The sequence below is a fragment of the Propithecus coquereli genome, unplaced genomic scaffold (genome assembly GCF_000956105.1).
Source record: "Propithecus coquereli isolate 6110/MARCELLA unplaced genomic scaffold, Pcoq_1.0 Scaffold8, whole genome shotgun sequence".
NCBI lineage: Eukaryota > Metazoa > Chordata > Mammalia > Primates > Indriidae > Propithecus > Propithecus coquereli.
Window position 1 is genome coordinate 9,155,910 of NW_012154173.1, and position 13,426 is coordinate 9,169,335.

Below are 13,426 nucleotides of genomic sequence, written 5' to 3' on the forward strand. Positions count from 1 at the left end.
TCCTTCTGGGGACTAGTGGAAGAATCCGTTTCCTTTCCTTTTTCAGCTTCTAGAGTTGCAATCCTTACATTTCTCCATCCTCAAAGTGCATCACTCCAATCTCTGCTTGCATCATCCCATCGCCTTCTCTTCTGATACCCTGCCTCCTCTTATAAGGACCCACTGATTACAATGAATCCAGCTGGATAATCCAGGATAATCCGTTTTAAAATCCTTAATTCCATTACATCTGCAAAATCCCTTTTGCCATATAAGGTAAAGTTCACAGCTTCCAGTGATTAGGCCATGGACATCTTGTGCCATTATTTAGCCGACCTATATGACTATATGAACATTAATAATATAATAACTGCAATAAATTGAAATACATCAAATATACTTTAATTCATGAGCTCATGCATATATTTTTAAGTCTACTTATCATTAGATGATGCTAGGAAACCAACTCTATTTTGAAACTGGCAAATAAAGGGAAAGGATCAAGCATTTATCCCGACTCTTTTCTACAAACTGAATTACTGAGTTACCAAATAGAGAGGGGTGAGTCTCTTTCCTTCCTGTACTCTTATCTCTATTTTTAGGAGTATTTCAGCTAATAAATGGAAAAGGAATAATAGAATGTGACCATTTTGCAACACCTAATGAATTAATGGACTTAGGCATTGAGCATCAATAGTTACTAACATCACAGAGACAAAAAGATGGTAGGTACCTTTTAATGCAAGAGCACTGTGGTGACAAGTCTTCGTGATGGCTCCCTAGGAGCCTTATCTCCTGGTGTGCACACCCTTGTGAATTCCCTCCAACACTGAATAAGTCTCACCACGTAACCAATAAAGCATTATGCAGTGACAGTATGTGACTTCTACATGTGTCACACACACATGGTAGCTTCCACCTTGCTCTCTTGGATGACTTGCTCTGGGAAAAGCAAGCAGCCCTAAAGAGATATCCATGTGGTGAAAAACTGAGGCCTCCTGCCATCGCTTCTTGACCTTTTGGCTAAGATCAAGTGTAGTATCTGAGACCTCATGCCAGAAAGGTAGTGCCAAATAGTCAGTCATGTGAGTGAGCCACATTGGAACCACTGCGTTCCTTGTACCCCAGTCCAGCCTTCAGATGACACAGCACCAACTGACTTGACTGCTGCCTCCTGAGAGAACCTGAGCCAAACAACTCAGCTAAGTCACTCCCCAATTGCAGATCTATACTGTGCAATATTGTGCTTATTGTTGCTTTATGCCTTAAGTATTAGGGGCAATTTGTTATGCAGCAATAGATAACTATTAATAATAAAAACATCTATGAAGTAGTTTTGTCCCAAATAATGAAACCTCACTCTGATGAAGCTTTAAGATCTACCTATCCATTTACAGGAAATAAAGACAGAGAAGCATGGTTAAAATACAGCTCAGGGGTACAATCAGAAAATCTAGACCATGAGAAGACCTAAAAGACAAACAATTGTTTCTTCAACGGATAATTTGTAAGGCAAAAAAAAAAAAGAGTGAAAGAAATGGAGAAGCCCACAGAACAGTCTTAAAAGACATTTCAACAATTGGTATGAATAAGATATGAATCTTATCTGGATCTTAAGCAAAACAAAATGTGGGAAAAAATTACAAATCAGTTGGAAATTTAAGCAAACTTGGTATTTGATAATATTAGGGTGATGAGGTTTTTTGTTTTGCTTTGTTTTTGTAGGTATGATAATGGTATTGTGTTTATATTTTTTTAAAGAAGTCCTTATCTAGATTAAACAATATTGAGTACAAATTGGTAATTGTTTAATCTGAATGATAAGAGTCATACAGGTTCACTATTCTACTTTTTTATGTTTGAAATTCTCAATAAAAAGAAAAGCAACAACAAAAGTATAAAGTGTTCTAAAAGAATGAGAGGTCAGGCATAATCCCAGCACTTTGGTAGGCCAAGGCAGGAAAATCTCTCAAGCCCAGACCAGCCTGGGCAACACAGCAAGATCCCATCTCTACAAAACATTTTTAAAAATTAGCCAGGTGTGGGGGCACACGTATGTAGTCAGTCCTAGCTAGGTGGGAGGCTGAGGCAGAAGGATCACTTAAGTCCAGGAGTTCAAGGCTGCAATGAGCTGTGATTGCACCACTATACCACAGCTTGGGCAACACAGCAAGACCGTATCTCTTAAAAAAAAAAGAAAAAAAAAAAAAAGAAAAAAATTGGAATACAATTTTAACAAATATGTCCAAGCAAAGCCTGTCATTTATATCTAAGGGCCATTTTGTTACTTTAGGAAGCAAAAGCTAGCATAGAAACTATTTTATAGAAGGTACTATCCACGTATTTAGTACCAGTGATTTTCCTACTGTGATAGGGTGCCAAGCGAGAACACTGAAAACACTACTTGGGTTACCATTTCCCTGATAGCTAACCACAAACTCAACTATATGTGAATGTTCTCATTATAGGCAACCATGCCAGAGGAGGTAGGCAAAACCTACGTTTTGAACCAAAGGACACAGATTAACACTGCTTCCCATAATTTGAGAATTTTTCAAAGTTTTTTAATGTGGGAAAAGAATATTCATATACACATAAAAATCCACACACAAAGAAAAAAGTAACTCTCCCATTTGTTTCTGACAGATCCCCAGTTTAGAGGCAACCACACTTAGATATAGCTCTTAAATTATCTGTGTATATACCATCACGAACATGTACATTTACAAACCTTAAGCACAAATGGTAGATAACCATGTTTCGTTTTTCAAACATAGCTTATTTTACTATGAGTTATCATTCCATGAAAATTAAAAGCTGTTTGATAATTTCAAATTATTTTTAACAGTCACTACAGAATACAAAAGTAAAGACAATTTTTTCATTATACATTGAAACATAAATCACAAATATAAAAACAATATGCTCATTTCTCTTCCTTAACCTGTTTGTTTTCACTGGTTTCTTCCATATCAAAAGTGAATGGTTTGTCATAACCCATTAGATGGATATAGTCTTCAGGGTCTGGAAAGAGCGTTGGATTAACTAACAGTGATTTTGTTTTAGCATAAAATGTCGTGAACACATGCGTGCTGTCTGGAATCTTCACGTCATTCTGGTGGAACACTGTACTTTTTTCTGAAAGCACAACATTATAAGTAATGGCTTTGTAAGTGTCTGTAGCTGCCTCATGGTACAACCGAATGACATAGCCTTTTGTAACAAAGTGAAGCAGCACTGGAGTGATCACCGTAAAGCTTCCTATGATGCCAAAAAATAAGATTTGCAAAAGAAGACTTTCAGATAAAATATAATTTTGTGTAAGAAAGTATGGTAGACATGCAAGGCTGATCATACTTGTAGAATAAGAGAAACACTTCACACCTAAATGGGGAAAAAAAATGGGAGAAGATCAATACTTTCAAGTTTTACAAAAGAGTCGATCTATCCTACTAATTCTTCCACTGTTCTTCTTACTGTGTCATCATGAAAACAAACAAAAAAAATCAAAACACAAATATAGTGTTTATTAAATGTTTTAAGCACTTTATAGATTTTATTCTTTATAATTTTATAAATGAATTAACTATAATTCATTTATAAATTAATGATAAATTTAAAATTTATAATTTTAACATGATCCTAATAAAGATACTATCTGTTTGGAATAGAGACAAGTTGAGATCCTAAACAAGTTGATTATAAAGTTCATTTGGAAAAAGAAAAAAAGGGAGGAGTAAGTTCTTTCAAATATTAAACACAATAGAAAAATAGAAATAGAATATAAATAAAATAGTGTGGGACTGGTGTACAAATAAACAGACATATCAACAGAACAGAATGGAAAATCCAGAAATAAACCCAACAGTACATGAAAATTCAGTATAGAATAAAGATATCATCTAATTTCAGTGGCCAAAGGATGGACTTTTTTTTTTTTTTTTTTTTTTTGAGACAGAGTCTCACTCTTTTGCCCAGGCTAGAGTGAGTGCCGTGGCGTCAGCCTAGCTCACAGCAACCTCAAACTCCTGGGCTCAAGCGATCCTCCTGCCTCAGCCTCCCGTGTAGCTGGGAATACAGGCATGCGCCACCATGCCCGTCTAATTTTTTTCTATATATTTTTAGTTGTCCGATTAATTTCTTTCTATTTTTAGTAGAGACGGGGTCTCGCTCTTGCTCAGGCTGGTTTCGAACTCCTGAGCTCAAACAATCTGCCCGCCTCGGCCTCCCAGAGAGCTAGGATTACAGGCGTGAGCCACCACGCCCGGCCTAAGGATGGACTTTTGAATAAGTGGTGTTTGGACAACTGGATAGCCATATGGAAAATGATAAAGAAAAAGATCACTCTATCCCTTATACCATATACCAAAAAAATTCCAAACAGCCCAGAGATTTAAATTAAAAAAGTAAAATCAGAGATAAAAAAAATACATGGACATAAACACCATAACCAAGACACAAATGAGAAAATGGAAAAAATATTTTCAACTTATATTACAAAGGGTTAACATCCCCAATATATTTTAATATAAAAGGTTTCTAGAAGACGAGAAGACAAATAACCCTATTTTAAGGGCAAAAATGCACACAGCCCTTAAACAGATAAAACGATGCTAAACCTCATTCATAAGAAACATTCAATTAAAACTACAGTAAGATACTATTTTTCCCCCAAATCAGCAAAAGCCAAAAGTTTGACAACTGTTGGTGAAGCTCTGTTACTCCCATCTCCTGCTGTTGGCTGAAGGTTTAATTATCTTTTATTAGTAATTTAAAAAAATATTTCCTTCTCTTTCCACAGGTAGTTGCTATAACATTGGTACACATGGGATACAATGGGGATCAAGTTGCCTCCTATGTAAAAAAATCTCCTCAGCCCTTCCAAAATACTTCTTTTTCCCTTACTTTTGTCAAATTGTAGTCCCCACAAAATTCATGTCGACCCAGAACCTCAGAGTGTGACCTTATTTGGAAACAGGGTCTTTGCAGATTTAATTAAAGATGGAGATGAGACCAGACTGGATTAGGATAGACCTTAAATCCAACGAGGGTATCCTTATAAGGACAGACTAGGACAAAGAGAGACACAAATTCGGGCATGTGAAGACCAAGGCAGAGACTGGAGTTATGCAGCTACAAGCCAGAATGCCAAGGATTTCCAGAGCCACCGGAAGCTGGAAGAAGTAAGGAAGAAAGCAACTAATCCCTGATAGAGTGACTTTCTGTTAATTATACTATTGAAAGAACCCAAACATTAAATTCCTCTATAAGTTACAACTCTAGAATGCTGAATACCATGGATAGCTATGTTCTTCCAAGTATTACATCCTACCCATGCCAAAATTAACCCCTATTTTCTCCTTTCCAGAATGGAGTCAAATGGGAACAAAACATAAATCAATAAGCCTTCACTGCATTTTAAGAAATGGTGCTTGCATTCAGACAGAAGGGTACCATGGGACTCATTGTTAAAAGATATCTCAATGGCATCAATATAGGTATCCCAGGCCAGACTCAATGGCCTACTCATACATTGACTTCCGAAGAAATTTCTAACCACCCAAAATTAGTTATTCCAATTACTTCACAACTCTACTTAATGATGATGATAATCAGTCCTTCCTAAAAAGTCCTAAATAGCTAAAATTGTACTTTAAACATACTCTAATGTCACACACTTGAAAACTTACAGATTTCCAGAGTGAATTTTAGATGACCGCTTGACACCATTATGATCAAAAATGCAAACGCAAATGCAAATGTGGGTGCTCAAATCTTGTGGCCATACCTGGCTATAAACTAACCATCTAGATGTTTCAGATCTCTTTTTTAGATTATTAAAATGAAATGCAACCTCTGGGAACTTGAACAAATCACATACCTCACTAAGTTCTTCTGACCTTCTCTACTAAATACTAAATTATGATCTAAGGAAAGTGCTTTAAACTTAAGCTATTTAATAAACTTACAGCTGTCTTTTCTTTCTCCATAACTTTCTACCACCTGGGAAAGCCACTGGATAAATGTTTGTCATAAATTCTAAGATGACCTGAAAAAAATGTGTAATTTATATGTTTCTGAATTATAAAAGCATGACATGCTCATTTTAACTGTCAAATTTAGAAATATACAAAGTAAAAATTGAAAATTCCCCAATTCTACTCCAAAAAGTTAATTATTCTTAAGAGGTATTCTTCCATACTTTTTCCTCTGCATATTCAAACATTATAGAAATACACACTTTTTATTTTTATTTTGTTAAACATCCTGACAGAGGTAACCAAAGAAAGGAAGCTTGAGTGTTCAGCTGTAAGATCACAGTCATAATACAGCCTCCAAACATCTTTTTAAAACCCCCTAAAAATGTAAATGTCTCCACATCTTATCGACAGGTCTCAAAAAAATGATAATCTAAATTCCCTTATGTCTTATAATTAAAGGATGCTATAACAATAGGTAACATATACTAAAAATATTTTTTACAATTAAAAGGAAAAAAAAGGAAATCTCCTCACTTGCGATTACCCACCAAATACTACTCGGGCCAGGTTCCCAGTATAAATCAGCCTTCCATCTTCTGATTTGTCAAGTTGTGTATGTGAGGATCGAACAGATCCTTCCCAACAAACAGGTATCTATTGAAACAGAGACCATCATAATATGAGTAAATAGTAAATTACATTTTCAATAAACCTTTAAATATTTTAAAGTTTATTTTTTAAAATGAAATGAAGAGAACTTGTCACATGAGGTGACATAGGAATTCTCCCAAAAAAGCGACAGAGCTAAAGAAAATAAATTAACTAACAGAATGGCTTTCCTTAATCCCAGTCACAAACAGAAAAGTGACAAGCTGGAATCTGTTAAGTTTGTATGCCAGCTCTCAGGTTTTAGGTCTAGAGTGACCTTGAACAAATAAAAATAGTTTAGTGGAATACATTCCACTGTTAATGAGGACATCATTCTCATTCGATTTAAATGCATTAGCTTTTCAAAAAATAAGTAAAATTTAATTTTAATACAATAATCTAAGTAAAACACTCTGCAAATTCAGATCATAAAGTCCAGACATTTTTTAATATTTCTAAAATATTTATACTATAGCTAGTATTTACATAAACAAAAAATACTCTTTCCCTAAAGACCTTGTAAATACCTTGCACCCCCTGTTCAACAAGAAAAAAATTTTACTTGAAATTCTACATCAAATTTCACGGAAACAGAAGAGTTACCCGAACATCTGAAAATGAATTTCACAGCATACACATTTTTAAATGTAAAAGGCATGTCTAATTCCTTCATGCTGAAATTTTATTAGGTACTAATTTCCATTTTAGGCATTTCTTCCAAGATTCAACAAGGTTTGCCAATCCTGATTATCTTACAGGTTAGAATTAGCAGACAATTTATTCAGATTAACGTTCATATTCCCGATTTTCCCAGGGACCATAGGAATTCCCAAAAATAGAGCCACCTTATAAAAAAAGAGAGAAAACTCAATCAGGCTTCCCGGGCTCTTTCGGTGCAGCACCCAATTTCTTTGCAAATTAATCCTTCGAAGCTTCTGCTCAAGAGTAGAAAAGGAACTAAACCGAGTTGCCACCACAAACTAGCTGGATTTGGAACCACGTGTAAAATGCTTGGAACCGCTTAGAAAAGTAACCGCTTTCCAACCGTACTCCTAGACTGGCCGAGGCTGTGAACCCCGGGCCCACCAGCCCTCGGCCTGCTACTTCTGCAAGCCCCGCAGAAGGAGGACTCCTTCCGCACTCGAGAGACGGACAGGCGGGAGAGATCGCGGAAAGCCGCCGGGACCCCAGAGCCGAAACTGCACTCGCCTTCCCCAGCCCAACTCCCAACTCGAACCCTCGGACGGCCGACCTGCGCTCGCCCAGGACGCCAGAGGACGGGCGCGGCTCCCCACAGCCCCGCGCTCCCGCCGCCGACCGGCCCCGAGAGCCCGCAGCAGGAGGCAGCCCGCGGGACAGCCGTCCTGGGGCCTCGAGGCGCAGTGGCCGCCCACAATGCCGTCCCCTTCCAGCTGAGCCGCAATCCGGACGCCCACCGGGAGCCCAACGCCAGAAGCAACATCCTGCGCTTGAGAAGCGGCCGCGGACGGCACCGCGGCAGCAACCCAACGCCACAAGACCGGACACCTAGCCCGACTGCGGCCTAGACTTGCGGCGCGCGTCCCGCCCTCTGGAGGCATGCCGGGCCGGAGAGGCCGCCCGCGCGTGCGCAGAATGTGCGGCGGCCCGCAACCTTCCCTGCAGCGCGCGTTCCCTGCGTCCTGAGCTGTGAGCTCGCCACACTGCCCTCCGGCTAGGGGCAGACGCCCGTCCTGTGCGCGGCTCCCGGGTCCTAGAATTTAGCCTTCTCTATGACAGTCTGGAAGGAGTAGGGAAGAGCCCTTAGTAAAGGACAAATCCTGGAAGCCAGGGTTAAATCTTTCATTCTCGTGGACGACACTTTCTACGCCCTAAAAACTTTCCTTTGAGGAAAATGATTCTACCCTATTGGCACAGAACGAAGGATACCTTATATGATTTAAACGAATAGCAATTTAATTCAACCACTGGGCAGAAAATAAATGGAACTTGTTCATGTAATATTGATTATTGTTATCAAATTTGTCTTCGGAAATCATTCACATCCATATACGTATTTGTTCATAGGAGCTGAGGATACAAAGATATTGGATAAAATTGGGAATCCACGGTACTCACATAGTGGAGGAAACACCTAAAAGTAAGATAGGATATAATGGTGTAATATACTTGATATATACCAATATACCAAATGCCTTGGAAGTACAAAGGAGAGCATGATTAATTCGGCCTCACAATGTCTGAAGACCGGCTTCCTATTCAGCTGAGTCTTGAAGGATGAGCATCTGACTAGCAGAGACACACTTTTGTTTACCACTATTTCACAACTGTAACTGGTTTTGATTTGGCATGTTATTTGCACAGGAGAGGAACAAATTTTTAATTTAAGATAATACGATTACCTTGGCAACTCCAAATACTGCCTACTTTGGGGGTAGTAACCAAAAAGGGAAAATGATACTACTTCTTTATGAATAACTTTATTTTCTTAAAATATCTTCTACTTACATTTTTAAAACTCTTCTGTTTAGTGTAATTCATACTACAAACATCCATTATCTATTATTTTACTGATATATATTTTAAATTCTCAGATAAAGAATATTTTTCTTTAATATATTGCGAGAACCTGAATTTTACCTTCTGTAAGGCTTAGTATCTTCCTACAGATGAAAATAATATTTGTTTGCTTTACTTCTCAAGGTTTTTTTTTTTTTTTTTTTTTGAGATGGAGTCTCACTCTGTAGCCCAGGGTAGAGTGCCATGGCATCAGCCTAGCTCAGAGCAACCTCAAACTCCTGGGCTTAAGCAATCCTTCTGCCTCATCCTCCCAAGTAGCTGGGACTACGGGCATTCGCCACTATGCCCAGCTGATTTTTTTCTATATATTTTTAGTCGTCCAGCTAATTTCTTTCTATTTTTCTTTTTTTTTAGAGACGGGGTTCTTGCTCTTGCTCAGTCTGGTCTCGAACTCCTGAGCTCAAACGATCCACCCGCCTCGGCCTCCCACAGTGCTAGGATTACAGGCGTGAGCCACCACACCTGGCCTGAATTCTCAAGGTTTTTAAATATCTAAAATGAGATCATATTCCGAAAACTCTGCTATAGAATTACGTGGAATTGTTATATATGGTTAAATGGATTTTTCAGTCTAGTAATTTAGAGACATTTGTTGAATATAAACTACTCGAATGGGATTTTAGAAAGAATCTAAGGCTGTTTTTTAAAAAATAACCCTTGGCCAGGCATGGTTGCTCACACCTGTAATCCTAGCACTCTGTGAGGCTGAGGTGGGAGGATCGCTTGAAGTCAGGACTTTGAGATTGCCATGAGCTATGTTGATGCCACTGCACTCTAGCCCAGGTGACAGAACGAGACTCCGTGTCAAAAAAATAAATAAATAAAAAATAAAATAAAATAAAAAATAACCTCCGATTACCCATTCATATCATCTGAGAGATTCCATTTAAGGATGGAAGCTGATGGAAAATGAACAATGGCTATCACTTGTAGAAAGTATGCCCCCCCCCCACTGTCAACGGAAAAAAAGCCAAACTCTGTAAAATAATTTTAAAGAGATTTACTCTGAGCCAAATTTGAGGACCATGACCTGGATCCACACCCAAGAAGCCTTGAGCAAGTGGACTCACTGTGGCTAGGTTACAGTTTGGTTTTATACATTTCAGGGAGACAGGGATTACAGGTAAAGTCATAAATCAATACGTGGGAGGCATACATTGGTTTGGCCCGAAAAGGTGAACCATCTCGAAGAGGGGTGGAGGGCTTATAGGTTATAGGTGGGTTTAAAAATTCTTAGACTTGTAATTGGTTAAAAACATAAGGCTTTGTCTAGAGGCTGGGAATGTTTTAAAATAAGCTCTTAATCAGAGATAAGCCACCGGACATATATATCTTGCGTAAATTGAGGACCTGCAGGTTTGTCTTGAATACACTTAGGCCTGCTAATAGGTTACAAAGGATGTCCCCAAGAAGGGAGGGGGGCATGATGAGGCATGTCTGACCTCCCTCCTCCTGGCAGGCAATTTAGTTTTAGGATATTCCTTTGGCCATGAGGGGGTCCATTCAGTCAGCTGGTGGGGAGGTGAGCCTTAAAATTTTATTTTAGTTCACGCTACTGTATGTAATTTGGGGTTTTTTTTTTTTGGTTTTTATCGTCCTGAACTAGAGGAGGAAAGGAACAATTGAAAATGGGCCCATAGCTTCCTCCCAATCACACTCTATTTTGAGCTACCATTATAGCTAAAAAACTTTTCTATTATTTCTACAAAGGACAGTCTGCTCTATTCTTGCAATTAATTCTAAAAGAAGCAATACCTTTCATCTGCCAAATTAACTAAAAAAAGCATTCCAGGCAAGTCATTAATTAGTTCAACAATGTGTAGCCTGTATCTATTTTCCTTTTGTGGACACAAAGTGCTTAGTTGAGCAACTTGTGTCTTGGCCCTACAAGCTCTTCATGGCACACTCCCCAAAAGAAAGCAGAAGCGTGTTTAGCAGTTTCAGCCTTCCTGGAAAGGTGCCAGTATAGCTAACCACAGGAAAGGGGGAAGGTGTAAAGGGGGGCGTGGAGTGAGAAAGATGGTCCCAGAACTGAAATAACGGTGGTGACAGGCGCCTGGACTTCCCGCGAGTGAGCTCAGAATCGAGGACAGCTAAGCAAACCCAGGAGGGCGGGGGAAGGGTCCCTGGGTGGGGGTAGGGGCGTGGCTAATTTTCAGTAAACATTGAACGATACCGGGAAGAGAGGAAATGAGGCCAGCACATAACGCTAGCCGTTGAGATCTCTTAAGCATGCACTGCAGCTTATTTCTCAAGGGACGGATGCAGCTTCATAAAGAGCACGATGTTGTTAGGATAGAAACCGCACTCTCTGCAGTCTCCCACCTCCAGGCATACCCCCAAATGAGAGGCACGGGCAACCTCTAAAGCCATGAAAAGCTTAACACTCAGTGAGAGAAACTACAAGTCCCAGGATGCAGTGCTGCCTCGAGCCAAACACCGACAGAATCTGCCGGAGAAACGACAAATCCCAGGATGCAGTGCTGCCTCGGGCCTCCGAGCGCGTCTCCAAGCATTCCGTTCCTACATAAATGGGATAAGGGCTGGCGGGGCATGCTGGGAATCCAGAAGACGTAGGCTCGGATTGGTTGAGATTTGCTAGTGACTGCTCTTAGGCTGGCCACCTTTACTGTGGGGGAAGGGAGAGGGCACTACGCACTTCCTCCAGACGGAAGCGAGCTCCAGACTGTACGTCCCGCCTCATCAGGTTCTCATCTCCCGCGTCTCGCAGAAAGCGGCTGTGACCCAGCGGAAGTAATTCCTCCCGCTGCCCCGGAACCCACGGGGGCAGGGAGTTGGGGGTGGGGGGGCGGCCCTGGAGTAGGGGCTGTGGCGGTTCGTGGGGACCCGGCTGCGGTGGCTGCGGTGCCTGCGGGGCTGACGAGTGAGTCTCGGGCTAGGGCGGGAATGGAGCTCCGGGTACGCGTGGAGGACGAGGGAGAATGGTACTGGGCGCGCTCGCAATTCCACTTCCCACCCCTTCCCATCTGGGCGGGGAAGGAACGGAAGCTCTTAACCTCTCTGGGCCTCCCCGGCTCCTGGTTTGGGGGAGGGGAAACGAGGGCGGCGGGACCTTTCGTGGCGCTGCTGGGTGGGCTTGGAAAGAGGTGGATGCAGGGGCGGCAGCACGCAAGACAGGGCTTTCTCTGGGCTAAGCCCGGGGAGGGTGGAGTTAGGAGCCTGCCAGCCCTGTCGCTTTTCCTTTTTGCTTTCTTCACGTGCACTCAGTTCTTTTCTAGAAGTCAGTCCCTAATCCCAGGAGAGGGCCCTCGCTCCTTTGAGCTGCGGGACCCCGAGAAGTTTTACCTTCTGGCAACTTGTTGGGCGATTTGTACCCAACTTGGTGGGTTGGGGCTTTCGTGCACCTACCTCCCAGTCTTGTCTGAAAGGAAGTGTCTAGTGTCAAATGCAGTGCCCTTTGCGTTTTTCTGAAGGAACTGAAATCTCTTTAGTAACATACAACTCTGGAGTCATTTAGTGCTATAGAAAACAACCGAAATTCTTTAGTCTTAAAAAATCTCCTTACTTCCAAAAACTGTCGTATTTGTTTTTTTGATCCCCAAATAATTTTTTCCTTTTTTGTTAAGTGGCCTGAAATAATAAACCTCTGGTCTTGATTATATTACAATATAATTCATGTTATTGAAAAATTACAGTTCACAGCTGAATTTATTCATTCAGGAGATAAATGGCTACGAAAGAGCTGTGGATATTTATTGCTTATTGCCAGTGATTATTTGGAGTCCCTTTTTAATTTTTAAATGACTATCCCCTTTTTTCTTAAATACGAGATTTATCTAATAACTACCATTCAAAATATATATATACATTTATTCCAAGGGAAGAAACCGTTTTCGTTACTAGATGAATTCTGTAATATAATTAGCCAGAAGTTACAGTCAGCCCTACATATCAAGTTCTAAAGTGATATTTAATTGTTTAAGTTGTCTAAAATGCTTATCTTGGTTTTTGTGGCATATTTTTCTATACTGGAAAATAATTAGGAAAATCTTTGTTATTATGCTGATGTGTGTTAATATGTTTCAGCTAATCTGGTGTCCTAAATACTTTATTGTTCTTTTATAAAATAAGATCAGGGCCAGGTGTGGTGGCTCACACCTGTAATCCTAGCACTCTGGGAGGCCCAGGTGGAAAGGTCGCTTGAGGTCCGGAGTTGGAGACCAGCCTGAGTAAGAGTGAGACCCCGTCTCTATGAAAAATAGAAAAAATTAGCCAGGCGTGGTGGCATGTGCCTGTAG

At 40.3% G+C, this 13,426-nt stretch overlaps 2 protein-coding genes across 3 annotated transcripts in view; one reads left to right on the forward strand and one right to left on the reverse strand.

Moving 5' to 3' along the window:
* Positions 1-2,898: 2,898 nt before the first annotated feature.
* On the reverse strand, positions 2,899-8,162 carry TMEM70 (transmembrane protein 70). 2 transcript variants are annotated; one of them, XM_012663184.1, is made up of 3 exons: positions 7,861-8,162; positions 6,509-6,614; positions 2,899-3,363 (listed from the first exon to the last, which is right to left on the reverse strand). In XM_012663184.1, the coding sequence occupies exons 1-3, from the start codon at positions 8,068-8,070 to the stop codon at positions 2,906-2,908; spliced, it is 774 nt and encodes a 257-aa protein (XP_012518638.1). In that variant the 5' UTR covers positions 8,071-8,162; the 3' UTR covers positions 2,899-2,905. The 2 variants fall into 2 exon arrangements, with proteins under 2 accessions (XP_012518638.1, XP_012518639.1); XM_012663185.1 differs by having other exon boundaries at positions 3,319-3,363; positions 6,495-6,614.
* A 3,709-nt stretch (positions 8,163-11,871) lies between these two features.
* The window catches only part of TCEB1 (transcription elongation factor B (SIII), polypeptide 1 (15kDa, elongin C)), a 32,690-nt gene continuing 31,135 nt past the window's right edge, over positions 11,872-13,426 (forward strand). Inside the window, exon 1 of the mRNA XM_012663186.1 lies at positions 11,872-12,051. The gene's annotated coding sequence lies outside the window, so the exon portion shown is untranslated. The remainder of the gene's footprint in view (positions 12,052-13,426) is intronic.